Below are 27,151 nucleotides of genomic sequence, written 5' to 3'. Positions count from 1 at the left end.
CTGTGATCGTACCACTGCACTCCAGCCTGGGTGACACAGCAAGACCCTGTCTCCAAAAAAAAAAAAAAAAAAAAGGCGGCAGGGGGAAACTAAAGAGGTTTCTTTGGATGCAGTTAATGTTTATTGGTCTGGGTGTGAGTTACATGGCTGTGTTTAATTCGTGAAAATTCATTAAGCTCCACACTTATTTGTGTCTTTTAGTATGTATATTTCGTTTCAATAAAAAATTAAAACTAAACTATTCTGAGTGTCTCCTAGGTAGGTATATGGCATTGTGCTAAATGCTGTGAAAAGCATAAAAAAGGAACAAGAAAGAAAGCAGACTGCTGATTGCCAGGGTCTGAGGAAAATGTTTTGAAACTAGATAGAGGTAGTGGTTGCAGAACACTGTGACTGTTCTAAATGCCACTGAACTGCTCATTTAAAAATGGTTAATTCTATGTTCTTTGAATTTCATCTGTCTTAAAAAGTGAGTTCACTAGATGCAATGTGGTATTCTGGGTTGGCCCCTATAATCGAAAAAGGACATAAGTAGAGAAACTGTTGAAATATAAAAAGCTTATTAAAAAAAAACGGGGCAAGGCCAAAGGTCATTGGAACAGAATCCCAGTTTTCATAAATTCTTGGTAAGATCTTGAGCAAGTCACTTCTCTCTGAAGAACCTCAATTTCCTAGCAGTAAATATAGGAGGTTAGGCTGCAAAAGTAGCTTTGAATGGGTTGGGACGAGAACCCTCCTACCTCCCGAATCCAAATCAGAATCTCTGGGCATGAAGGGCCATGGTAAAAAAGTGAAACATTACCTTAGCCTAGTAAGGAACTTCAAAAGTCCAGATACCACTGCAGTAATGATAGAAGTGTGGTGGGGGGAATACTGGTGGATGATGTCAAAAATGTTTCCCAGTTGTTACATTCTGTAGTTTTTTTTTTTTTTGAGACAGAGTCTTGCTCTGTCACACAGGCTGGAGTGCAGTGGTGCAGTCTCAGCTCACCGCAACCTCTGCCTCCTGGGTTCAAGCGATTCTCCTGCCTCAGCCTCCCAAGTAGCTGGGACTACAGGCTACCATGCCCGGCTAATTTTTGTATTTTTAGTACAGAAGGGGTTCCCCATATTGGCCAGGCTGGTCTCGAACTCCTGACCTCGTGATGAGCCTGCCTCGGCCTCCCAAAGTGCTGGGATTACAGGTGTGAGCCACCGCACCCGGCCAAATTCTGTAGTTTTAAAGTAATAGTCTCTATTTTCAGGAAACATGTTTTTCTTAGGTAGTCCAAGTTTGGTGATGAATGGGGCAGAATTAACTAAAGCCATATGAAGAGTTCTTTTGGGGATTCACCGTTGACTAGAGCACATAGCCTTGTTAGAGAGTGGCAGGTTAAAATAGGTAGCAGGGTGAGCCCTTCTCATGCAGGCTTTGAATAATAGGTTTAAGTATAGATTTGATTTAATAGGAAACAAGGAGGGTCTGTAACCCAGCAATGCTCCAGGAAGATCCACGTGCCAAGTAATCCACAGAGGAGACTAGGGAAAGTGGAGATGAGGCAGGGGACTGAGCTTAAAGGAAGCCACAGAAGTTGAGTAGTGCTCATGGGAATTAAGAAAGGATGTTTCTACTGTGAAGGAAAAAGCTATTAGATCTAATGAGTATTGGGGGTTGTATCTTTGTGAAATGTTATTTATAAATTTATGATTTGAAAAAGCTATGTAGATTATGTAGATTTGGCTGGGCACGGTGGCTCATACCTATAATCCCAGCACTTTGGGAGTCCGAGCCGGGCGGATCACTTGAGGTCAGGAGTTCGTGACCAGCCTGGCCAACATGGTGAAATCCTGTTTGTACTAAAAATACAAAAATCAGCCAGGTGTGGTGGCACAGGCCTAGAATCGCAGCTATTCAGGAGGCTGAGGCAGGAGAATCTCTTGAACCCAGGAGGCGGAGGTTGTAGTGAGCCGAGATGGCACCACTGCCCTCTAGCATGGGCGACAGAGCAAAAGTCCTTCTCAAAAAAAAAAAAAAAAAAAAAGGAACGCCTGTAATCCTAGCACTCTGGGAGGCCGAGGCAGGCGGATCACCTGAGGTCAGGAGTTCGAGACCAAGACCAGCCCGGCCAATGTGGTGAAACCCCATCTCTACTAAAAATACAAAAAATTAGCTGGATGTGGTGGCCAGTACCTGTAATCCCAGCTACTAGGGAGGCTGAGGCAGGAGAATTACTTGAACCGGGGAGGCAGAGGCTGCAGTGAGACAAGATCGCACCACTGTACTCCAGCCTGGGTGACAGAGCGAGGCTCTGTCTCAAAATAAAAAAGAAAAAGCTATGTAGATTAGATAGGTGATATAGCATTGTGGTAAAGAGATAAAAAAGGTAACAGCAGTGCTGTTTCATAGGGTTTAAGAGTTAATACTTAGGGCTCGGTGTGGTGGCTTATGCCTGTAATCCCAGTATTTTGGGAGGCCAAGGCAGGAGGATTGCTTGAGCCCAGGAGTTGGAGACTGGCCTGGGTAACACAGATAGACCCTGTCTCAAATTAAAAAAAAAAAAAAAATTAAGGCCGGGCGTGGTGGCTCACACCTGTAATCCCAGCACTTTGGGAGCCTGAGGCGGGTGTATCACGAGATCAAGAGATTGAGACCATCCTGGTCAACATAGTGAAACCCCATCTCTACTAAAAATACAAAAATTAGCTGGGTGTGGTGGCGTGCGCAGCTGTAGACCCAGCTACTTGGGAGGCTGAGGCAGGAGAATCACTTGAACCAGGGAGGTGGAGGTTGTAGAGAGCCGAGATTGTGCCACTGCACTCCAGCCTGGTGACAGAGTGAGACTCTGTCTCAAAAAAAAAATAAATAAATAAATAAAAATAAAAAACGGTTAATACTTGAAAGCAGTTAGTGCCAGACACAGTAGGGGGCTCAATAAATGAAGCTGCTGAGAATCTAGTATGTATAAGGGTGCCCAGTACATCCATGAAAAGCTCTTGCACCGGCCACACCCCTGTAATCCCAGCACTTTCGGAGGCTGAGGCAGGCGAATCATGAGGTCAGGAGATCGAAACCATCCTGGCTAACACAGTGAAACCCCATCTCTACTAAAAATACAAAAACAAAATTAGCCAGGCATGGTGGCGAGTGCCTGTAGTCCCAGCTACTAGGGAGGCTGAGGCAGGAGAATGGCGTGAACCCTGGAGGCAGAGCTTGCAGTGAGCCGTGATCATGCCACTGCACTCCAGCCTGGGAGACAGAGTGAGGCTCCGTCTACAAAAAAAAAAAAAAAAAAAAAAAAAAAAGCTCTTTCAGCAGGTGTGTTGGCTCACGCCTCTAATCCCAGCACTTTGGGAGGCTGAGGTGGGTGGATCACCTGAGGTCAGGAGTTTCAGACTAGCCTAGCCAACATGGTGAAACCCTGTCTCCACTAAAAATATAAAAATTAGCTGGGCATGGTGGTGGGCGCCTGTAATCCCAGCTACCTGGGAGGCTGAGGCAGGAGAATTGCTTGAACCTGGGAGGCGGAGGTTGCAGTGAGCCGAGATCATGCCACTGCACTCCAGCCTGGGCGACAGATTGAGACTCTGTCTCAAAAAAACAAAACAAAACAAAACAAATGCTCTTGCAGTAGTTCAGAGCCCTTGCCTGTGAATGAGCAGCACCTGCTGGTCATCCAAGGCGATGCAGTATCTCATGTTTACAAAGGTCTGGCCAAGTCCACACGCCAAAAACTGCATGGAGAGTATCATCAGGGGCTCTCTCCAAAAACACACTGTGAACAAGCAGCATGAAAGAGGAGGCATCATTTTTTAACAAGACTTTTATTTGTACAAAGCATTACAATCTTCTCAGCATTCTTCACTCACAAACTTTTCACTGTATTTAACAAGTTAACAGTGTCAAACTACACGTCACTACCTGTCAAACCCCAAGCACTCAACTCAGAAACAAAAAGCGCTTGGAGCACTGAATGGAAACAGAAAAAGGCTAAGAAAGGCCAACAGAGATATTTTAGAAGCAGTTAAAGAGGATGGTTTGGGGAGAGTTAGATTCCTGAGCACCATCAGATTTCCCTTAAGGTTTTTTGTGAAGGGGCTTCACAAAATAATTTTTAGAAGACATGAGACAAAATTAGCCAGGCTTGGTGGCACGCATCTGTAGTCCCAGATACTCAGGAGGCTCAGGCGGGAGGATCACCTGAGCCCAGGATTTCAAGGATGCAATGAGCTATGATCATGCCACTGCACTCCAGCCTGGGCCACAGAGTGAGAGATTCCATCTCTTAAAAACAAAACGTGAGATTAGAACTAAGGAATCAAGAGATCAGAGGAACTCACACTTTGGAGTATTAAGCAGGTTATCAAAGCTTACAGACTGACAGAAGTGAGAAAAGGAGGCAGATGAGAAAGTGGGATGGGGAGCACAGGAGAGAGAAAGGAAGTAAGAGGCACAGAGGGAGAAAGCTGTGCCTAGAGAAAATCAAGTTTGGCACTCATCATGAATTGAAGAATGAAAAGCCATAGTCACAAGTCTGGGAGATGGACTACAAGAAGAGGAAGCCTGGGGTTTTACACCTTCCAGGAGGTGATGACAAATCCTAAAGCTGTACAGTAGCAGAGAGTAAGGTACATCTGACACTATGCCATCTGTTTTTGTAAAAGACACTGGCACCATGTTTGACTAATACCATTCCACACTGCTGATTTAAGAATATCTGTGATCAGATTACTACCACACCAGCAGGCCGATCATCTACAGGCAATACAGAAAGGTTTTGGGCCGAGTGGGTCTATGAAAAACAAAATTCAGTTAATGCTTCTGTCAAGTGAAGAGAGAGAACAGATTTTGTTATTCTCCCACAGCATTTTAGTAGTTTCCTAAAGCTTACTCATTCTGAGCAGTCTTAGTAAGCTACTATTGTCAAAGACTGTGCAATCAAACATAGGCTGACCATAAGCAAAGCCCCAGTTTTTCCTGAGCCTTGGCTGCCTCTGTGATCTGGAACACAGCAGGCAGCATGGAAGTTATTACTTATTTAGGGGACTAGGGAAGACTGCAGATCAAAAACCATCTAACCATATATTTTAAGTAAACAAAAGCGAGCAAACTGACTAATTTAGTCGTTCAGAATCCCTCTTGTCAAAAGGCCATAACCTTCAGATTGATGAAGCAAAACAGGATTCTGCTACTCAGATGCTCTGAGTTTGGTAAGTGCTGGTTTTGATGGTATTTCTAGTCAGTTTTTATTCTGATCTTTTCAGGCACTTTTGCCTGAGACTACTCTGCCCAGCATGGAAAAGCTTCACAGAAACACGTAGCACGTCTCATTTCAAGTGGTACCTTCCAAGGTGACACAGTCTCCCGCCCTTTTCAGTTGTCTACTTCTTCCTCTTCATTCTGTTCTTCTTCCAGCCTTTCTTCGTCTTCATCATTGTCCTCATCCCTGCTCTTGTCTTGCTCTTCCGAGTCTGTTTTTTTGTCTTTGTCCTTCTTCTTTTGCTCTGAGGCCTCCTTCTTGCCTTTCTGCTCCCGCCTATATGCTGTAAGGAGGAAACAAGGGGTTAGGAGACAGCTGAAAGTGAGCCAGACAGACTGCAGGAGCTAATTACATTGTACAATTGGAAAAACGGAGGCAGATGGGCGCGGTGGCTCACGCCTGTAATCCCAGCACTTTGGGAGGCTGAGACGGGCGGATCACCTGAGGTCAGGAGTTCAAGACCAGCCTGGCCAATATGGTGAAACCCCGTCTCTACAAAAATAAAAAATGAGCCCTACGTGGTGGCGTGCGCCTGTAGTCCCAGCTACTCGGGTGGCTGAGGCAGGAGAATTGCTTGAACCCAGGAGGAGGAGACTGCGGTGAGCTAAGATCCCACCACTGCACTCCAGCTTGGGTGACAGAGCAAGACTCCGTCTCAAAAAAAAAAAAAAAAAACAAGAAAAGCAAGACAAAAACAAAAACGGAGGCAGAGAAGGAAAAATAACTTGCTCAGCATCACAAAACAGATCTGAGGTGGTGCCCACCGAACTGGGTCGAGTCACATCAAGTGCTGGCTTACTGGACTTAAAGGGACCCGCGCTGAGAAAGGCTCAGGGCCTGGTGAACAGGTCATACAGGATGACCATCTTCTATGTGGTTTAGAAGACAAGAGGCTCGTTACCTTCCAGAGCTTCTTTCAATGGGGTAACGAACCGCTGGAACTCCATCTCTTCCATGGCTGAGAGCACATCACTGGCATTCAGCGTCTTCCGCTTTCCTTTCATTGCAAAGTTGTTAGCACTGAGAGAAGAGAAAGGCTGTCAGACTCCCTCTTGTTTGTAAGGCGTGAGTGGGAAAAGGAGCACCCAGAGGTGGAACGGGAAAGCCTGCCTCTTACATGTATGGATTTTGGTGTGACAGGGATAAGTCCTTTCCTTCTCTGCACGAAAAAGCTAAAGCAAAGTGATTTTGTTGTGTTATTTTGCTTCAGAACTTGTAAAAACTGGCAGAGGACTGTGAACATGTCCCCACCGAGGGAGGGCACAATCGTTGGGGTTTGTAGGCTCCCGGCCAGCAACTCCCAGCCAAGTATCCCCGCGCCTCCCTTATGCCTCTGTCCCGCTCACCAGGATGTGGCGTACAGCACGAAGACGCTGGCGGCGCGGGAGATGGCGCTCCGGGCCTCCTTGGAGATGTTGACACCGTCCGGGAGCTGCGAGGAGACCGGGGGTGAGCAAAGCTGCCGTTCCAGCACCTGCTTCCCTCCTGCCCGTTCGTCCGCACCCCCCGAGCTGCTCACCGCCTCCTTGATGATCCTGGTGATCACGGCATTGGGCAGGTTTAGGTCCTCGGGCCTCTCCGCCATTGCCGCCGCTGGGGCTTAAACTCCCCTTCGCCTCCGCTTCAGGGAGCTACTGCGTCCGGACTTCCCGCGTCGCTACGGTCTGACCCTCCGAGGCTTCCGTCCCGCCCCACGTGGCCTACAGTGTCCCACAGTGCTCTGAGCGCCATAGCCTCCCTTCTCCTTGGTGCCCCGCCTCCGCCTCAAATACCGGCGCATCCGGATTTTGAAGCCGCAGTGGTTTTGGCCCGCCAAGGCTTCCATCCAACCCTACCGCACCCCGCACGCCCCTCCCCAGGTCCATTTCTCTGCTTCTCGCCATCGCCGCGTCGGGAACCTTCTCACCAACTTATTTGGCTCAATGGAGCTTCCGTCCGTTTCCCATGGTGCCCTGCGCCGCTGCTGGGTGACGGCGCGGCCGGGCGCAGCGTGTGGGAGACGAAGGCGTGGCTGACTCGGCGGGGCGGGTCCCTTTAGGACCCGAGGCAGGCTCTGGGCCTGCCGGGTCCGTTAATCTCACCGCGCAGCAAGGGGCCACGTTTTACCACTTGATTTAGCAACCCTAAGCGGTTTGGAATCTGCTTTGCTCTCACAGGACCTCAGCCCGTCGTGATCAGATTCTCCCATTTTCTTTTTTCTTTCCTGGAATGGAGCGGGCAGTCTTTTTCCATCTCTACCGAAGTTGATGTTCATCTTTAATCTTTTCGCTCCTCACGCTTTTGTAATAATGGTACTAAGACTGAGTGTTATTTAGATTTTATTGTTGTTGTTTGTTTTTAACGCGAACTATTTAGGCAGCCCAGGGATAATGCTGGCCATATAGAGATGCGCCTGATTAGGTCTCAGGAGTCAATTCGGACTGGGCAGGTAACGAAAGGGCGAGAAGCAGCCTTTTCATTGTATGAAGAATGCAACGTCACATTCGCTTTCAAAAACAAACCGTGTTAAAATTGTATTTATTTTTCAGTTAAATTGTTCATCATACATCTTTTCCAGTTAAAACCATTCTCAAGGTTTTGCAATGGCGTTTTTTTTTTGGGTTTTTTTTTTTTTTTTTTGAGACAGTCTCACTCTGTCGCCCAGGTTGGAGTGCAGTGGCGCCGATTTCGGCTCACTGCAAGCTCCGCCTCCTGGGTTCACGCCATTCTCCTACCTCAGCCTCCCGAGTAGCTGGGACTACAGACGCCCGCCACCATGCCCGGCTAATTTTTTTCTATTTTTAGTGGAGACAGGGTTTCACCGTGTTAGCCAAGATGGTCTCGATCTCCTGACCTCGTGATCCGCCCGCCTCGGCCTCCCAAAGTGCAGGGATTACAGGCGCGAGTCACCGCGCCCGGCGCAATGGCGTTTTAAGTTGTTTTTAAGTTATTTTTATATTAAGTTCGTAGAAATTCTCACTCCCACTGATTTTATTTATTTTTTTAATTTTTAAAATTTCTTGACAGGGTCTCACTCCGTCCCCCAGGCTGGAGTGCAGCGGCACGGTCTCGGCTCACTGTAGCCTCGACCTCCCTGGCTCAGGTGGTCCTCCCACCTCAGCCCCAAATAGCTGGGGCTACAGGTGCGTTCCATCACACCCAGCTAATTTTTTGTATTTTTCGTAGAGACAGGGTTTCACCATGTTGCCCAGGCTGGTCTCGAACTCCAGGGCTCAAGTGATTCTCCCTCGGCCTTGCAAAGTGCTGAGATTACAGGCATGAGCCACCGCGTCCAGCCTCCCACTGAGAATTAATGCTGCTTTTTTTTCCCGTCAAGCATGCAGTCCCAAGTCGCCCTGTAGTTTTCCCGCTTTCGATAGAAGCCTGATTATAGAGAAATATTTTAAAACAAAAGAGCAAATGCTATGATAAATGGCAACTGAAAGTGTTTCAATTAGAGACCATAAGGTCTGGTGGGGGAACTCCGCTTGGATAGAACAGACCTGGCTGAAACCGTCAGGGCTGCTCAGCGCTAGTCAGTTGCTCTTCAGCTGGAATTGGGCCCAGTGTTGTCAAGTATTTTGGTCCCTAAAAGGAGCCAGAAATCTGGACATTGTGGGCTATTTCAATTTTAAAATTGATTCAAAGTGCTAGCCAAACAAAACAAGTAATAGGCCAGGTGCAATCCCAGGCTGATAGTCTATCTTTGGTCTAAATTATGAAACTGTTTAGAACAGGGAGTTTATTACTGTTCATGTCCAAAGCAGGTCCCCTCACATATTTAGTAATCAATAAATGTGTTGAATAAAAGAAAGAAATGGACACTGTCCTTAAAAAGTTCTTAGGGATAAGGTGGTAGTTAGTGATTGCCTAAAACACCTCTAGAAAGGAAAAGATGATAATATTTATTGAACACCTCCCATGAATAAAAGTACATTATCTCATTTAATGCTTCTGCAGTCCTACTTAGGGATTCCCCTCCTTCTGCTTATGTTATTTATTATTTTTTGTGGAGAGGGGGTAACTCATCTTGGCCTACCAAAGTGCTGTGGTTACAGACCTGAGACACCAAGTCAGGACCCCTCCACCTACTTGAGAGAGAGGTGTGAAGACACTTGTCAAAGGCCATATGGCCAATGAATGAAAAGCTAATGGCCTCTGATGCAACTAGCAGTGTCTAGTGATTTGCTATTTGAGCAGACACATTCATTGCTGGTGGGTATTTTATCTGCCTGCATGGGAACTGGAGCACACTGAAAAATGAAACATGTCTTCCAAAAGTTTGGGCCTTCTAAGACACTTCTGTGACTACTTTGGTCATAATTTGATAATGCTTTTTGGAGATGGTGGCATCTTCTCCCTGATGACTAACGAAGGGGAAAAGGAAAGGATGCAAATATTTATTTGGAACAATATGCCAGGCTTTTAATATCCATTAACTAATTTTTATAATGACCCTGTGAAATAAGCTTATCCTCATTTTACAGTGGAGGCAACAGGCTCAGACTGGTTAAGTCCCAGGTCACTCAGCTATTAAATAGCCAATTAGGAGACCTGAAGTCCTGCTCTCAAACTCTTGCCATTCTACTTTATGCTGAGATATTTTCATACTTGCTTGTTATCCAATCTTTAATTATTTTGTGGCCATCATTTACCTATATAGGTTCAATAGAAATATTTTATACTGTGAGTTCAAATTAACATCTGGACTGTATGGCTAATGTATAATACTCCCTAATTATGTAGCTGTTGATTTTCCAGAGCACTAGAATGCTGCAGGGTTGGCCTTTGGCCTAAACCATTTCTAGCTATGGACTTGCCAGATGAGAGCCAGTGGGACGAAACCACCTGTGGCTTGGCTGTTTGTCAGCACCCACAATGCTGGGCAACTATCAGCCGCATTGAGAGGGGCCATCCTCGAATCCTCGGCTCATCCTGCAAAACTCCCCTGGATGCTGAAGGTGAATTAGCCAGCTTCTGTCCTCTCCCTCACGAGGTCCTTAATGTATTTATGTATGTGGCTCCTTTTCTCCAGGCAGCAGGTTAACATGTTTTCTTCTGGTCTGCCTTCTTAGATAAACTCCCAGTGCTCACCGTGGTAGACATCTCAGATTCCGGCTTTGCACCTCGTCATTTACCAGAATGTACCTTTACTAAGGCCCATTCTTTATTGTCTCAGAGTTCAAAGTTTTACTCCAAATTTCATGGCAGGTAAATTATCATGGAATCTTCCTTTACAGCCTATTGTCTCAAAATTCTGGATTATGATTTTCCTTATCCATTAGTATACTTTGAGAAAGCTAGATTAAAAAGAAAATACCAATTGGGTTAAAGAAGTGGTGAATAGGCAGTGGGAAACAGAAAGAAACCCTTCCTACTTGTGCCCTAGGAATTGGTTAATTTGGGAGGTATATTGGTTCGGTAGGGCTGTTATAACAAAATACCATAGACTGGGTGCCTTAAACAACAAAATTTATTTTCTTGTAATTCTTGAGGCTAGAAGTCCAATATCAAGGTGTTGCCAAGACTGTTTGCTTTTGAGACCACTCTTGGTTTGTAGATGGTAATTTTTTATACCCTGTGTCCTTTTTATTTATTTTTTTTGAGACAGGGTCTCACCCTGTCACCCAGGCTGGACTAGAGTGCAATGGTGCGATCATAGCTCACTGCAGCCTCAACTTTCTGGGCTCAAGCGATCCTCCCACCTCAGCCTCCCAAGTAGCTAGGACTACAAGTGTGCACCACCACGCCTGGTTATTATTATTATTTTTTTTACTTTTATTAGAGACGAGGTCTTGCTTTGTTGCCTCGGCCGGTCTTGAACTCCTGGCCTCAAGTGATCCTCCTGCCTTGGCCTCCCAAATTGTTGGGATTACAGGCATGAGACACCATACTGAGCCCCTCTCCCTATGTGTTAACATGGTCTTCCCTCTGTGCGTCTGTGTCTTAATTTCTTCTTACAAGGACACCAGTCTTACTGGGTTAGGGCCCCCTCATGTGACTTCATTTTTACCTTAATAACTTTTTAAAAAACCATATCTCCAAATACAGTCAAATTCTGAAGTACTAGTTGGGACTTTAACAGATGAATTTTGGGAGGACACAATTCAGCCCATCTTATCAGCATCTGTATGTACGGACAGAAAACCGTCCATATATACCGTCTTTCTTTTTTCTTTTTTGAGACAGAGTCTCACTCTGTCACCCAGGCTGGAGTGCAATGGCACGACCTCTGTCTCCCAGGTTCAAGCAATTCTCATGCCTCAGCCTCCCGAGTATCTGGAATTACAGGCGTGCACCACCATGCGTGGCTGATTTTTATATTTTTAGTAGAGACAGAGTTTCACCATGTTGGCCAGGCTGGTCTCAAACTCCTGACCTCAAGTGATCCACCCGCCTCAGCCTCTCAAAGTGCTAGAATTACAGGTGTGAGCCACCATGCCCAACCCTGTCTTTCTATTTCCTTTTTTTTGGTGGGGGATAGGGTCTTACTTTGTTGCCTAGCCTGGAGTACAGTGTCACGATCTCGGCTCACTGCAACCTCCACCTCCTGGGTTTGAGTGATTCTCTAGCCTCAGCCTCTCAAATAGCTGGGACCACAGGCACGCGCCACCACTCCCGGCTAATTTTTGGATTTTTTGTATAGACAGGTTTTCGCCATGTTTGCCCAGGCTGGTCTTGAACTCGTGAGCTGAAATGAATTGTATGCTTAAAAATGGCTAAAATAGTCAATTTTTGTTATGTATATATTTACCACAGTAAAAAACTCATATCCTTATTTTTTCCTATCACTTGCTATTTGTCTTATTTTTAAAAAGACATGTTACATGCATGGATGAATGAATAATGTAAAGGGGTTATCCTGTAATCCCAGAGTGTTAGGATTACAGGCGTGAGCCACCATGCCCGGCCCCTGTCTTTCTATAATAATATTTTATTTTTAGGTATGAAACTATTTGTAAGCTCCTAAAGGAAAAAGAAGTGCCTTTTTTTCTTTTCTTTTCTTGAGTCTCCTACAGTGTCTGTGTACCCAATGAGTGCTTGCTGGTACATGAAACAAAGGGACAGGTGTCTGTGGAAAACTTAGACTTAAAAAATTCGAAGACTTTGTTACCTGGAATAAAGCACCAGTGGTGGCTCTCATAGTAGTTTCTTTTCTCCTGTTCCATTTAAGTAGCCCCTAATGATTTCTCTTTGGCTAACAATAGTATAGGAAGAGGTATGACTATTTTCATGTTCTCTAGGACTTTAACTCTGGTTAGACAGCGGTGTTTCTCAGTCAGGACCTATGATATGCTTCACATTCATACCCAGGGACACACTCCGCCCCTGCCATGCCCGCCATGTATAGCGCAGAGCTGTGAGAGAGCTGCCTCCTCTAGTCATTTCCCTATTTCCACGCCTTCTTCCTTCAGTGTGTCTTGCTTTCTGCTTCACACTCTCTGTCGGAGACCAGTCCTTCATGACATGGTGGGTTTTTGCAGTGGCTTCTGAACTGGTTTCCCTGCCTTTTCTCCTCGAAGCTATTTTACGTATGGCCAACAGATTAATCTTCCAGAAATATTGCTTTGTTCATTTCCTTGCTTGAAAAGCCCCTTTATCAGAACTTTGCTTACTAGAGAACAGACTCAAACCTCCCAACTCTGGACTGGTGGCCTCTCTCTTTACTGTCTGGCTCCTCTAATCAGAGTCCTCTCTTCTTGAACACCAACTTTTCCTCTGTGTGAGACTGGTTTTCTGATTGTGCTTTTCTGTCATGCAGTTTCCTAAACCTTAAAGGCCCTCTTCCTTCCTGTCACTTCATTAAGTCCCTTTCCTGGCCTGTAAGGCCCTACGAGATCTGGCCTTCCTACTGGACCTCATCTGGCATTTCTCCCTTCCTTGTTGAGTAGGCTGCCGCCGCACTGCTCTTGCAATTCCTCATCTATGCCACACCTCCCACCCCAGGGCTAATGGCCTTACTGTTTCTTCCGAGTAGAACACTTTTTCTCTCAACTAGGTTTTTTTTTGTTCTTTTGTTTTTTGTTTTAAAAACACTATTGACATTTTGGACCAGATAATTCTTTGTCCTTTGGGGCTGTCTTATTTTAGCTGGCCTGTACCCATTGAATACTAATGGTACCCTACCTCCAGTTATGACAACCAGAAATGCCTCCAGACATTACCAGATGTCCCCTGGGGGCAAAATTGCCCCCTCGTTGAGAAATACTGCCCTAGATCCTTCCATCTAATTCCTTTTGGTCATTTGAGTTTAAGCTTAAATGTTGCTTTTTCACAGAAGTCTTCCTCAACCAGTCTATTTAAAATTTCCTTACACCCTCATTGTCATTTAACCAAGCATCATTTTTCTTCAGTTCTTCTGACCTGAAATGATTTTTTTGATTTGTTTGCCGCCTCTCATGAGAATGTCAGTCCCTACAAGAGCAGGGACCATATGTTTCTTTTGTTGGCTGCTCTGTCTCCTATGTCTTCAACAATGCATGGCAAGTAGTGGAAACATAGTAAGTATTTGTTGATTGAGAGAATATGGTCCTTTTCTTCTGTCAAGGTTGAGTTTCCTCATTTCCCACTAGCCTCTGATACTCTCTCTTCCAAACTACCCCCAGTACTTCAGTCCCTGACATGCTTATTGATATTTTTATGTTTATCTCCTGTTTGTCCAACTGGATTTTAGGCCCTTTGAAAGCAGGGACCATGACATTGGTTTAGTCATTCAATTCACAACTGTATTTTAGTGCGGGCCACTGTGATGAATGCTGGGATACAATAGTAAACAACATACAGTCTTTATCCTCAAGGGACTTTCAGCCTAGTTGGGGAGGCAAAGAAATAAGCAGTCCGTATGATGAGTGTCATGAGAGGACCGCCCCCTGGTGTGTGGAAACACCAGAAAGGGTTCCCAAGTCAGGGCACTGTCTTCTGTGTAAGTGGCATCTGTGCCTAGACTGGAAGTCTGAGCAGTCTAGTGAAATGGGGGTTGTAGGTGGGAGGTTGGCAGGAAGCGAGTTCTAAACCATAGGAACAGCATATGCAAAGGCTTGGAGGCAAGAGGAAATTATGTCTGTATCAGGAAAATAGTTCATTGTGCCTAGAACATAGAGCAGGAATGGAAGAGTGGTCAGAGATGAGGCTGGGGAGCTGCAGTAGAAACAGGAAGCAGGAGTCTGTGTCATGTAGGACTTCATAAAGCAGGCTGAGTGTTAGGTCTTTATCTTTTTTTTGTTTTTAAATTTCACTATCATTCCTAAAGGTCTTTATCATTTACCCCTTTACATTATTCATTCATTCATGCATGTAACATGTCTTTTAAAAAATAAGAAAAATAGCAAGTGATATGAAAACATAAGGATATGAGTTTTTTACTGTGGTAAATATATACATAATAAAAATTGACCATTTTAGCCATTTTTAAGCATACAATTCATTGGCATTAAGTACATTCACAGTGTTGTACATCCATCAGCACTATCCATTTCCAGAATGTTTTCATCATGTCAAACAAAAACTGTATCCATTAACAGCAACTCCCCATTCCCTCCTCTTCCCAGCCCCTGGTAATCTCTATTCTATTTTCTGTCTTTATGAACTTGCCTGTTCTAAGTACCTCATATAAGTGGAATCACACAACATTTGTCCTTTTGTGTCTGGCTTATTTCACATAGTATAATGTTTCCAGTGTTGTAGTATATACTGTAGTCCCCCCTTATTTGCAGGAAATATATTCTCAGACCCCCAGTGGATGCCTGAAACTGTGAAAGTACCAAACCCTATATTTACTATGTTTTTACGTATACATACATACCAATGGTAAAGTTTAATGTATAAGTTAGGCACAGTAAGAGATTAACAACAATAAGATAGAACAATTAAAATATACTGTGATGAAAACTCACGGTGTGAATATCGTCCTTGTGGTCTCTCTCTCTCTCTCTCAAAATACCTTAGTTATAGGTGCTCACCTATTTTCAGACCATAGTTGACTGTGGGTAAGTGAAACCATGGATAAAGGACTACTGTATCAGAATTTCATGACTTTTAAAAGCTGAATGATATTCTATTGTATGTATATACTGCATTTTATTTATGTAACATATTTTGAGCATCTACATCAAAGTACTTAATAAACTTTCATTGATGGTGATATAACTGTCTCTAGCTGGAGAGAAGAGTAGGCTATGAATTCTGTTTGATGGAACAAATAGTTGTGAAGTATTTGCAGTGTGCAATGTCTGTTAAGGAGCTGTTCCGGGAAAAACAAACAAAACTTAAGGCTATGGTGAGATCCTACATTCATCTGGTAAGCATTAAGCCCAAGGTTTTCTGTAGATAAGTAGAAGGATTTCCTCATAGCACTAACGTTATCATTCCAATAAGTCTTTTGTATTTCTGTTTTATGTGTGGAACTCATTTTTTAGGCCTCCGAAGGGTTTACCTGACAAAAGTTTGATCAGCTGTACTAACAGACTTCCCAAAGTAAGTCATAGATTTTAAAAGTACTTCTTCAACATTTTTCCTTTACTAGTGGAAATAAACTATTCTGCCTTTATTTGAAATTATTCCTCAGGAGGACTAAAATCTGAATAGTAATGTTGATAGTAACCATCTAATATTGGGCCCTTCCTGTATGCTAGACTCTGTGCTATCTACATGCCATATTGTTTTCAGAAATCCTAGAAGCCAGTGGGATCTATTTGTATGGGTTTGGCGTAGGTGAGAATTTTCTGTCTCTATCCTGCATTGAACATGTTCAGCTACTCAGTAAATACTGTCATCTCATAATCAGGGAAACTGGAATGCCGGAATGGCAGACCCAGGTAGGCCTTAAGATCATCTCATCTGATAACTTACAAAGTGTTTAGCTATGATCTACAGTAAAATAGATTTTACAACAAAAATACCATGGAACAATCCTTACCCTAACTATGAGTTATATACTCTAATATTTTCTGCCCTATTCTGTTTTATTCTATTTCATTTTTAAACAATGTGGTCTGTGATTCAAAAAATTTGATTTTATGACCTATGAATAAGTTGCAATTGCAGTTTGAAGAACACTATAATGGTTTGATAGACCACAGCCTATCTTATATATCTTGCAGGTGAGGAAACTGAGATGGGAAGTGATTAGCTAAAGCACACAGCTAGTTAGGGGTAGAGCTAAATTAGAACTTTAGGAAGAAAAAACCCTCCTACTTAACTATGGTAAAGAGAGATTTACTATTCTTTGCAGTACTACTGGATGCCTTTTATTTTTTTCTTGAGATGCTTCACTTTTCAATATCATGTGTAGTGGAGAGTATAAGGAACTGAGATGGTAGATAGTTTTGAATGGATGAATTGACTAATCACTTTACCTCTTTGACTTCTTTAGAACAAGAGGATTAGATTAAATAATAATAACAACAATAATAATAATTATTTTAAGAGACAGGGTCTTTCTCTGTCACCCAGGCTGGAGTGCAGTGGTATGATCATGGCTCATTGTAGCCTCAAACTCCTGGGTTCAAACCATCCTCCTGTCTCAGACCCCTGAGTAACTGAGACTACAGGCACACACCACCACACTTGGCTAATTAAAAACTTTTTGTAGAAACAGGGTCTCACTATGTTGCCCAGGCTGGTCTCAAACTCCCAGCCTCAAGCAATCCTCCTACCTCTGTCTACCAAAGTGCATGAGTTGTCATGCCTGGCCGAGATTAAATTATTTTAATTTAATTATTTGAAGAGATAATGTATGAACATGATTTTTAAATTCAAAAAGCATTAAAGGATTTATAATGAAAAGGAATCTCTCCTATTACCTCCAAGTCCATCAGTTTGTCTTCACAGGGACAACCTTATTTTGAATAGTTTTTTCGTGTGTGTATCTTACCAGGAATATGGACTAGGTGATTTATAAGATTTCCTTGAGCACTAGTGTTCTAGGATCCTAAATAGCTAAATGTGAGTAGAGTTAGCCTTTGACTTTTATGTAAATGCCTATAATTGTAGTCAGACTGTAAAAGAAAACACCTTGCTTCTGTTTCTATCAGTTCTCTTCCTGCTCCCAAACTGCAGATTGTAATGTCTGTGGGATCTAAGTCTTTGGAGTGGAGTGGGCAGGATAAGTAATGTTCCTGTAGGTAAGCCCCAGGGCACCCTCATATGGGATTGGATTGGGAGTTGCTAAATGCTACCCTAATGGCACAGGGAAGCAGGGGAGATTATTTGCTTATTAATACTCACTCTTGCAGATACCTATACTGATATTTGATGGAGTAGTCTGTTTTTTTTGGGAGAATATTATGAAGATACCTTGAAGATGGGAAACTTAAAATCATCTTCTGTGCCACCAAACTCTTTGCTTAGCATATCCTTAATCTGATATAGGAGCTTAGCACCTCAAGCCATACATAGGCTTTATATCTTTCTCTTAGTTTCCAGTGTTGAATTTGAATGAGACGCAACTTCCCTGCCCTGAAGATGTTAGAAATATGGTTGTATTGTGGATCCCAGAAGAAACAGAGATACATGTGAGGTGAGTATCATATCTGGAACTCAGAGGACTTTGACTCTATAAATCCCTGATGTCTTCTGCAGCGTCCTTTTTGTGATCTCCCATTTAGCCAGCTCATTGCAAGTAGCAGGAGGCCAAGCAGAGAAGGTCGTGGTCTCTTGCATCTGCCTTTTGCTACACTGGAATTTTAATGTAATGCATTTTGAGATTCATGCTGTGGGACTTCTCCATATCAAATTTTACACGGCAGTAAATAGCATACAAGATAAGGCTCAACTTACTTATAAGGCTTGACTAAGAAATAAATGCTCTCTCTTAGTTTTTCTTATTAGCCACTTGCAACAAGTGAAAAAGTTCTCAGTGAAGCATGTGAATCTCTGTTCTCAACCCCAGGGCCTAGTACAGTGTACAAAAGCAATAGCATATAGGACTTGTGTACAAAAGAGTGTGACAAAGATCATTTGGTGAAGGCCCAAAGGCTTGCTAATATTGACAACCATGGGGAAAGTGTTTGGTTCTTCTTTCCTGATCCTTGAGGCTTTCAGGTTCTTAAGTGACATTTAGAGATGATGAAACTTAAGAATTTCTTTTTATTTCTTTTGTTTTTCTTTTTAAAAAATAATCCTGTGAGTGCTTCTCTCTATATATATGCATTTGTGTGTGTGTATATATGGTATAAACAAATGAAAAACAACCCTAAGGGTTTATTTCCTTTCGTGTGAAAGAAGCTCAGAAGTAGGCAGGCTAGGTCACGTGAGCTCCATGAGATAATTAGAAACCAGGGCTCCTTCTAGCTTTTTGGGCCATCATCCTTAGCCCATGGATTCCAACTTCTAAGGAGTTTCATGGCTGCTTTTAAGGTATAAGTTGGCTACTAGAGATCCAGCTATCATATCCACGTCCCAGGCAAGGAGGAAGAGGTCAGAGCAAAAAATACTTCTTACCAAACATCTCTGTGTCAAGCAGTGAGGATTTAGTGAACCAAATAGATTTGGTCCCTGTCCTGTTGGAGCCTTGTCAGGGGGAGTCAGCCATTACAGACATAACCACACCTACATATATCATTTCTAATTTGGATTCATGCTATGAAAGTAGGTAACCGGATTGCCTGAGAGAATAATGGGAAACCTAATTTAGATATGAGGATGGGGGGTCTTTTTAGCAGAAGGTACTTGGGCAGCAGTTAATGCTGGGTTCCCAACCAGCTATCTTTGAGTACTGATCAAAGATAGGAATCTTTGTGGTCATCATTCACAAATATCCTTGGAGCTTCTGTATAAGATATCTGGGAATAAGTTGTGCTTACTCTTATTTCAAGTCCAGCTGAGAAGCATGTTTTGTTTTGTTTTGTTTTTCTCCAGCCAGCATGGGAAGAAGAAAAGAAAGAACTCGGCAGTGGTGAGTTTGATGTTTTTGTGCAAACCTTTATAATATTGCTATGTAGAGTTTATTTTGTTTTCCTTTCAGGTCTCCTCCACCTTACCCCCGTTCTTTCCTGAAATGATGCAAATCTGCTAAAGAAAACCCTTCTTTAGGAATAATTAACCAAACCATTCTCTATTCAGAGACTCCTTTTTTCTGTCTCCTTCCTATAGGGAGATGAAGAGCACCTTGAGATAATAGGAGGAACTGTTGCGTGTTCAGGGGGAGTTTTTGGTCAATTAAAAACGAATCCCCAACGTGATGATATAGAATTTCAATGGACTAGGAGTTTTAAGACCTGGGCTTCTAACTCTAATTGTACCATTTATGAGTAAATGTGACCTTGGATAAGTCACTGTAAGACTGCTATGTCCATGAGAGTAGTGTCTTGGTTCATTTTGTTCATTGCTGAATCCCCATCCCTAGCCCTGTGCCTGACACATAATTAGACAATAAATTTTTGTTCAGTTTGTTGAGTGAGTAAACGAATGACCTTTCTGGAAAATGAAACAAAACAACGAATCCCTGTATGATCTGAATACAACAACAGAGTTGGGAGCTTGAGAGGGAAATGTGGCGGCCCTCATCGTTCAGAGGAGGCAACCATGGCTGGAGTACATGCCAGGGTAGTGTTGAGAGGCTAGAATGTTGATGGAAAGGACTAGGCTAAAAAGAGTGCTTTGGAGAATTCTTTCCATTGTTTCTCTTCCAGAAAAGCAAGTCATTTCTGGGTCTCTCTGGAAATCAGTCCGCAGAAACACGAGTAGGAACACCAGGGATGATCGTGCCTCCTCCAACCCCAGTGCAATTGTCTGAACAATTCAGTTCAGATTTCCTACCTCTCTGGGCTCAATCCGAAGCGTTACCTCAGGATCTACTGAAGGAGTAAGTATCATGTAGGTCTGTGGGAGAGCCAGAGCACCTGCTTTTTACTGAAGCTGGGATGGGTCTAAACAGTGTGCTTTTTCTGAGTAGGACTGGGAGAAAACTATCACCCCAATTTGTTTACTGAACTCTTGGACTTACCAACAGGCAGGGATGACCATCATAACCACCACTATTTGTCACACTTACCATTTGCCTGGCCCTGTGCCAGGCATATCACATGTACTTTCATTTAAATTTGCACTAGGAGGTAGGCACTATCACTGTCTTCTTTTTATAGGTGAATTATGAATAAGTGGTAGGCAGAATATGTGGTCTGCAGTGAGATGACCTTTGAATTTTACATTGAAACTTAACTGGCTATATGAATTTTGGTAATGTATTTAGCCTCTTAAAGCTTCATTTTCCTCATTTGCAAAGTGGGAATAATATCTGTTCTCAGGTGTTATAAAAGCACATGAGCCTGACATAGAATCAGCACTGAGTATATGCAGCTATGATGATCATAGTTGCATCAGAAAAGTGTTACCAAATGAGCACTTGTTGGTACAGGCCTTTTCAGACCCAAAGTGGAAATTTCTTGGAGCCCTTTACATCTCTTTCTCCTCAGCCATGCTTTCCGGGAAGAGCTGTTGCTGACTGGCTGTCCTCTGTCCCCTTCAGACTTTTGCCAGGTGGAAAGCAAACCATGCACTGTCCAGAGACGAAGATAAAATTGGCCATGATGAAAAAGAATCTTCCCTTGGAAAAGAACCGACCTGACAGTGCGATTTCTTCTAAGATGTTTCTATCTATACACCGCCTCACCCTGGAAGTAAGAGCTAGGAAACAGCAGGGAAGAAGCCTATGTGAAAATTCAAACCCATCTCTCCTCAAATCTGGAAGAGTTGACATTCTATTCCTTATCTCTCTTCTGCCTTTCCACTCTGAACCCATGCCCCAGAGAAGGCTGGGCTCTATGTAGGTAAAAGCCAGTCGATGGGGAAGTGTTGAGAGAGCAATGTTCTCTATTTCTTTCTTTCTTTTTTTTTCTTTTCTTTTTTGAGAGACTGGGTCTCACTCTGTCACCCAGGGTGTAGTGCAGTGGTTGATCATGGCTCACTGCAGCCTTGACCTGCTGGGATGAAGTCATCCTCCTACCTCAGCCTCCAGAGTAGCTGGGACTACAGGTGTGCGCCACCATGGCTGGCTAATTTTTAATTTTTTGTAGAGACAGGGTCTCACTATGTTGCCTAGGCTGGTTTCGAACTCCTGAGCTCAGGTGATCTGCCCACCTCAGCCTCCCAAAGTGCTGGGATTACAGGCATGAGCCACCATGCCTGGCCATGTTCTCTATTTCTTCTGCACTTTGTTCCCCACACCTTTTCCCTTCCTCCGTAGCCCCTGGTACAATGCTGCAAAACACTGGGTTCTTAAAATGTGCTTGTTGACTGGATGAATAAATGCATTTGGGGGATACATTTGGAGAAAGGGAAAGACCTGCAGTAGAGCTTTTCTTTTTCTTTTTTCTTTCTCCAGAGACCAGCACTGCGATATCCTGAACGTTTGAAGAAATTACATAACCTGAAGACAGAAGGTAGATTTGCTGTTGCTGCTGGATCTCTAAGCACCATTTTCTGTTAGCCCACATTTCTCATACTTTAACGTGGTCCAATTCAGTTATATTTGTGGCCACAGTCATACAAGGTCACATGTGGAACTCAGGAAACAATAGTTTCAGGAAGCAGCCCCTCTGGCTTGGTCCTTACCAGGGAGTCACCATTGTGAAGGAAGGCACAGCAGGCATTCCAGTGGGAGAGAGGGGGCTGTTAGAAGAGGATCAAGCTGGCTCTCTGGTCACCAGGTTACAGGAAACAGCAGCAGCGGCAGCAGCAGCAGCAGCAACAGAGGAAGGTGAAAACACCTATTAAGAAACAGGTAGAGTGGCAGTGAGGGGCTTGCTGGGACTGGGAGAGGTCTACAGCCTGGAATGGGAAGGGATGTATGAAAGGTGGGGGTCTCCTTGTTTTCTATCTGGTTATAGATATAAAGTTCTTGTCTGGTTGTAGATGTTAAATTCCTTCTTTTTGATATTCCTTTTGAAAAAAGTTTTCTTTACTTCCAAAAATCCTAATTTGTTCCTCGTGATGTGGGTTTCAGGAGGCTAAAAAGAAAGCCAAGAGTGATCCAGGGAGCCAGAGCACTTCACATAAACATCCAGTTACCACCGTTCATGACCGTCTCTATGGTAATATATGCTTGGTTGGGGGTGATAGGATCCCTGAGGGGTAGGTATCTGAGGGCAGGAAAAGCTAAACATGCTCTTGTCATTTTGAGACCTGCCTTTGTCAGGCACTCAGAGTTTCTTGGAATGCTTCAGTCTGTCTGGTCTCTCATGCACCATCCTTCCTTCATAAATTTGCTAAACAAACAAGCTGAGCCAGATGTCTGCTTCACATGAGGGCTTGAAAGATGACCATGAACATGAATCCCAGTCATCTTTTCCTCAGGTTCTACCTTAGAAAAGGCAGAGCACTTTGAGGATCAGGAGAGGAGCAAGTCCAGGTTACTGAAGAGAAAACCCTGAGGGCCCATTTTCCAATGAGGCAGGGAGAGCTGGGGCCCCTCACTAGAACCCCAAAAGAGTTCTAAGGAAGCAGAGCTCCGGGGCCCCCTAACCTTCCTGCCACAAGGTAGAGAGTCTCCGGAGCCTCACGTTAAAATCAACACATTGTCTAGCCCCATCCAGGAGTCAGGGAGCCAACCCTTGTCAGGCAGTTCTTTTGCTCCAGTGCTCATGCTGGACACAAGAATGGACATCTCCCCTTTTTGGAGTCGTTATTATGTCTGAGCTCAGGCATATACTTACCCCTATCCCTCCAAAATTTTTCAACTTGAGTGGAGAATGGGAGGAGGGAGAAAGAATCCCCCCAAACTTTGGAGGATCGTTGTGCCCTTCTCAGACTGGACATTGCTGACTTTAATATGAAAACAACTGTTTAATCATCAGAAAGAGCTCTCCAATCCTGGGGCACTGGGAGGGCTGAGATGAGGTTTCCTGAGAAGGATGTTGCCCTCTTGCTTTCCTTCCCATCTCACTTAGTTGTCTGATGCCAATGATCTGCTCTAACCTGAAGGTTGGAAGGTTCCTGCCCTTCTTATGGGAGGTGGACAGAATCAGGGCTTGGCCCCGGGCAGGAGGTGATGTATCCAAGGTTAACACTCCATCTAGGGTGACCACTACCACTCCCCTGAATTCCGTTCTGGTGCCTTTTGTACCCCTTCCCAATGCCTCCAATAGGAGCAATTTTGCTTGGGTGACTGGGGTGCCTCTGTGAGTCATGTTCATAGAGCAGTGGCCTGTCCTCACTGAGTTGAGAAAGGCTTTATGGAAGAGATGATTTTTGCATTGGATCTTGAGTATGTGTGGGAGTTTTCCTGATATGGGAAAGAACTCTTGAGAGGGAATAGCCTGTGCAAAGGCATCTAGGAGGATCATAGCTGCTCAGGAAACACTGAGCAGTTGAGTGTGGTTGTGGGGTTGGGTATTTAAGGGAGAGTGGTCTATCACACCAAAGAGGTAGGCAGGGGCTTGTATGGACTGCTAAGTCTTTTGACCTTTATCATCCAGGCCAGTGGTGCTCCGCCTTGACTGTACACTAAGACCAATTGTGAAGCTTTTATTTATTTATTTATTTGAGACGGAGTTTCGCTTTTGTTGCCCAGGCTGGAGTGCCATGGTGTGATCTCGGCTCACCACAACCTCCGCCTTCTGGGTCCGGGTTCAAGCAATTCTCCTGCCTTAGCCTCCCCGGTAGCTGGGATTATAGGCATGCACCACCACGCCTGGCTAAGATTTTGTATTTTTAGTAGAAACGGGGTTTCTCCATGTTGGTCAGGCTGGTCTCGAACTCCCGACCTCAGGTGATCTGCCTGCCTTGGCCTCCCAAAATGTTGGGATTACAGGCGTGAGCCACTGCGCCCGGCCAAGAAGCTTTTAAAACTCTAATACTCAGACTGTGTCCCAGCTATTAAGTCAGAATTTCTGATGGTAGGAACTAGGCCTCAGTGTTTTTTGTTTGTTTGTTTTTTAAAGCTCTTCATTTCTCCCAGTGTACAGCTAAGGTGAGAACCAGTGCTGGTAGGGAGTCCATGGAAATGCTATAATTTAGCATAATACCTCTGGTGGCAGCTTGGAAGATGTTTGTTTAGGGAAAGGGAGATTGAGAAAAGAACGAATGAATCTACCTAGGGACTAGTTGGGGAAGCAGCTGATGCAAAAGAAACATAAAACTAGAGGTTTTTGTTTTTGCTTTGTTTATGGGTACATGAGGGATGGCGCAAGAAGATGAGTCACATTCTGGTAAGAGGAGTATTCATATGCTGTGAGAAAGTAGATTAGGGTTTCTTGGAGGAATCCTGGGTCTTTTAACACACACTTGAGCGTAATCTCTAATTCTGTAATAGATGAAGTTACAGTCCCAGGTGAGCAGAATCTCAAGTAGAACTCAGAAAGGTCTAACTACCTTTTACCTGCCATCAAGGTCTTGTCTTTTCCTGGATGCAGAGTCACTTGTAGACTAGGGGTCACCTAGAAGCCCCCAAATAGGGTATGATATGGTAATAAGAGGAAGATTGAATGGACTCTTTGGTTACTAGGTTACAGAACTCTGCCAGGTCAGAACAGTGACATGAAGCAGCAGCAGCAGATGGAAAAAGGAACCACTTCGAAACAGGTGAGAGTGTACCAAGGCCTCTGCTAGGACCCAGTTTCAGTTATCTATTACTATGTAACAACCCCAAAGCTTAACCACAATGATTTGTTATTGCTGATGATTCTGTGGGTTGACTGGACAGTTGTTCTTCTCCTGCTTGAGGTCACTTAATGCAGCTGGGCTGAGGCTGTTGGCCAAGTTGCTGGTTTTCCTTCCTGAGGCCTCTGCATGTGGCTTATTTGGGCTTTTTGATAGCATAGTAGTCTCATGAAAGCAGTTTCTTAAGGGATGGGCCTGGAACTAAAACAGTGTTACTTGTGCCACATTTTCTTGGCCAAAGAAGTCACAAGTCCATCCCAGAGAGTAAATAAGAGAAGAAATAGGCCCTATCTCCTGATGGGAGGAACAGCATGTGCATACCAGAATGGGAGGAATTGTTGGAAGCCATCTTTGGAGGCCGTCTGCCCTTAGTTGACTGCAGGGAATGGGAAGGAGTGGTTCTAGGTTCATTTGGACAGCATGGAGGGCAAAGAACGTGTGATAAAAGCTTCTCTTCAGTCCCAAGAGGTGGGTCTCTGGCTCATCTTAGATGTTAATTTCTCCAAGAAAAGCATCTTTTAGAAAAATTCTTTTAGTTTCCTAAAGTCTTGATTCAAATTTCCTTATACCCCAATGAATTTCAGGATTCCACGGAGAGACCAAAGATGAACTACTATGACCATGCGGATTTCCACCACAGTGTAAAAAGTAAGTTACTAGAGTAGAGGAACCTTAGTAAGTGACTGAGGATAGGGAGAGTTGAACCTGTGTTGACCAGGATAGTTTACCTCCCTGAAGGCACAGTTCCTCTATCTCAGAGAAGTCCTAAAAACACCCCATTTTTCCTTTTCTGTCCTCCATTTGTTGTAGTTGAGAGGAGTTTACAGGTGCAATTAATGACTGCATCTTCTTTTAGGTCCTGAATTGTATGAAACAGAACCCACTAACAAGGACATTAGTGCTCCAGTGGACGCTGTGCCAGAAGCCCAGGCTGCCAGGCAAAAGAAGATCTCCTTTAACTTTTCAGAAATTATGGCTAGCACAGGCTGGAACTCTGAGCTCAAACTACTTAGGATTCTTCAGGACACTGATGATGAGGATGAGGAGGACCAGTCCTCTGGGGCAGAGTGAGAAGCCTCTGGAGGAATAGACTGAAGGCATCCCCTGGGGCAGCTGTGTTCCAAAGCGGGATGGATGGTATCCTGAGGGCAGCAACGTTTCACATAAGGGCAAGAGGAGAGGGGCTTCTGCTCTCTGGAGCCTTTACCAGGGCCTGAGCTCTGAGCTTAGGGATTCCGTTTTCTTTGTTCACCTCTACTTGCCTCTAAAATAAATGTAGGAGAAAAATCCCCAGCCCTTTTAAATTTAGATTATTTCCTTTCCATTAGGGTCAGAATAATTTTGGTGATTAAACACAACTGCTTTTCAATCAAAAGACTCATTTTCTGTTTCTAGGAGGAAGGGAAAGATGTTTCTTGGTATCTGTTTTCTGGGTCACTCTTATCTCTGAAGTTCTGAAAGGTTTCCAGTTGTAGGAGGCTGAATTTGGCTCATGGGAGCTGCCATGATGCTCCCTAGATTTTCCTCTCATTCCCTAGAAATGGTTTCTTTTGGAGATGGGATCTACATTGTTATCAAATAATGTTCATTGTGTCGCTGGTCTTAAGCTCCTAGGCTCAAGCAGTCCTCCCTCCTCAGCCTCCCAAAGTGCTGGGATTACAGGCATGAACCACTGTGCCCAGCCAAAAGCTCTAGTTTCTTTCTTTTTTTCTTTCTTTTTTTTTTTTTGAGATGGAGTTTCGTTCTTGTTGCCCAGGCTGGAGTGCAATGGCATGATCTCGGCTCACCGCAACCTCCGCCTCCTGGGTTCAAGCGATTCTCCTGCCTCAGCCTCCCGAGTAGCTGGGATTACAGGCATATGCCACCATGCCTGGCTAATTTTGTATTTTTAGTAGAGATGGGGGTTTCTCCATGTTGGTCAGGCTGGTCTCGAACTCCTGACCTCAGGTGAGCCGCCCACTTCAGCCTCCGAAAGTGCCGTGATTGCAGGTGTGAGCCACCGCACCCGGCGAAAAGCTCTAGTTTCTAAGGAACTGAGTCTGCGCAGGAAAGTTTCAGTGATGCTCATAAAGGCTCAGAATTTCAGAGTCTCAGAGAACCTCTAACTTGGTTTTGGAGGTTTTTTTTTTTCATGTTTTAGTCCTTAAAAAGATTTAATGTAAAAATTTCAAAATTACGTAAAAGGAAAGAGAATAATATAATGAAACTTTGATGTATTCAGTATCTTAGATCTGGGCAAGGAAGGCCCTTGGCCCCGTGCTTTAGAAAGTCCTCTGGTGTTCTGGCTGTGCTGCCCCTCATGGCAGAGAAATCTGCAGAACCAAGTGGATGTACACCTA

The 27,151-nt window shown here is 44.0% G+C and overlaps 2 protein-coding genes across 5 annotated transcripts; one reads left to right on the top strand and one right to left on the bottom strand.

The window, feature by feature from the left end:
* Positions 1-3,770: 3,770 nt before the first annotated feature.
* Positions 3,771-7,246, bottom strand: POLE3 (DNA polymerase epsilon 3, accessory subunit). The gene is made up of 4 exons (XM_003833068.7): positions 6,757-7,246; positions 6,584-6,669; positions 6,139-6,257; positions 3,771-5,520 (listed from the first exon to the last, which is right to left on the bottom strand). Exons 1-4 carry the CDS (start codon positions 6,820-6,822, stop codon positions 5,351-5,353), a joined length of 441 nt encoding a protein of 146 aa, XP_003833116.1. The 5' UTR covers positions 6,823-7,246; the 3' UTR covers positions 3,771-5,350.
* On the top strand, positions 6,926-26,187 carry C11H9orf43 (chromosome 11 C9orf43 homolog). Of its 4 annotated transcripts, none has more exons than XM_003833065.5 (14): positions 6,926-7,528; positions 9,978-10,177; positions 10,292-10,427; positions 15,632-15,689; positions 17,633-17,733; positions 19,074-19,110; positions 19,847-20,019; positions 20,683-20,833; positions 21,538-21,595; positions 21,863-21,936; positions 22,159-22,246; positions 24,658-24,734; positions 25,397-25,460; positions 25,669-26,187. In XM_003833065.5, the coding sequence occupies exons 2-14, from the start codon at positions 10,027-10,029 to the stop codon at positions 25,881-25,883; spliced, it is 1,383 nt and encodes a 460-aa protein (XP_003833113.1). In that variant the 5' UTR covers positions 6,926-7,528; positions 9,978-10,026; the 3' UTR covers positions 25,884-26,187. The 4 variants fall into 4 exon arrangements, with proteins under 4 accessions (XP_003833113.1, XP_008956807.1, XP_003833114.1 ...); XM_008958559.5 differs by having other exon boundaries at positions 7,194-7,528; positions 9,963-10,177; XM_003833066.6 differs by having other exon boundaries at positions 7,194-7,665.
* The last annotated feature ends 964 nt before the right edge of the window (positions 26,188-27,151 follow it).

The sequence above is a fragment of the Pan paniscus genome, chromosome 11, assembly GCF_029289425.2.
Source record: "Pan paniscus chromosome 11, NHGRI_mPanPan1-v2.0_pri, whole genome shotgun sequence".
In the NCBI taxonomy this organism is placed as follows: domain Eukaryota; kingdom Metazoa; phylum Chordata; class Mammalia; order Primates; family Hominidae; genus Pan; species Pan paniscus.
The sequence above is the reverse complement of the archived record's forward strand: the minus strand, read 5'-3'. Positions and strand labels throughout refer to the sequence as shown.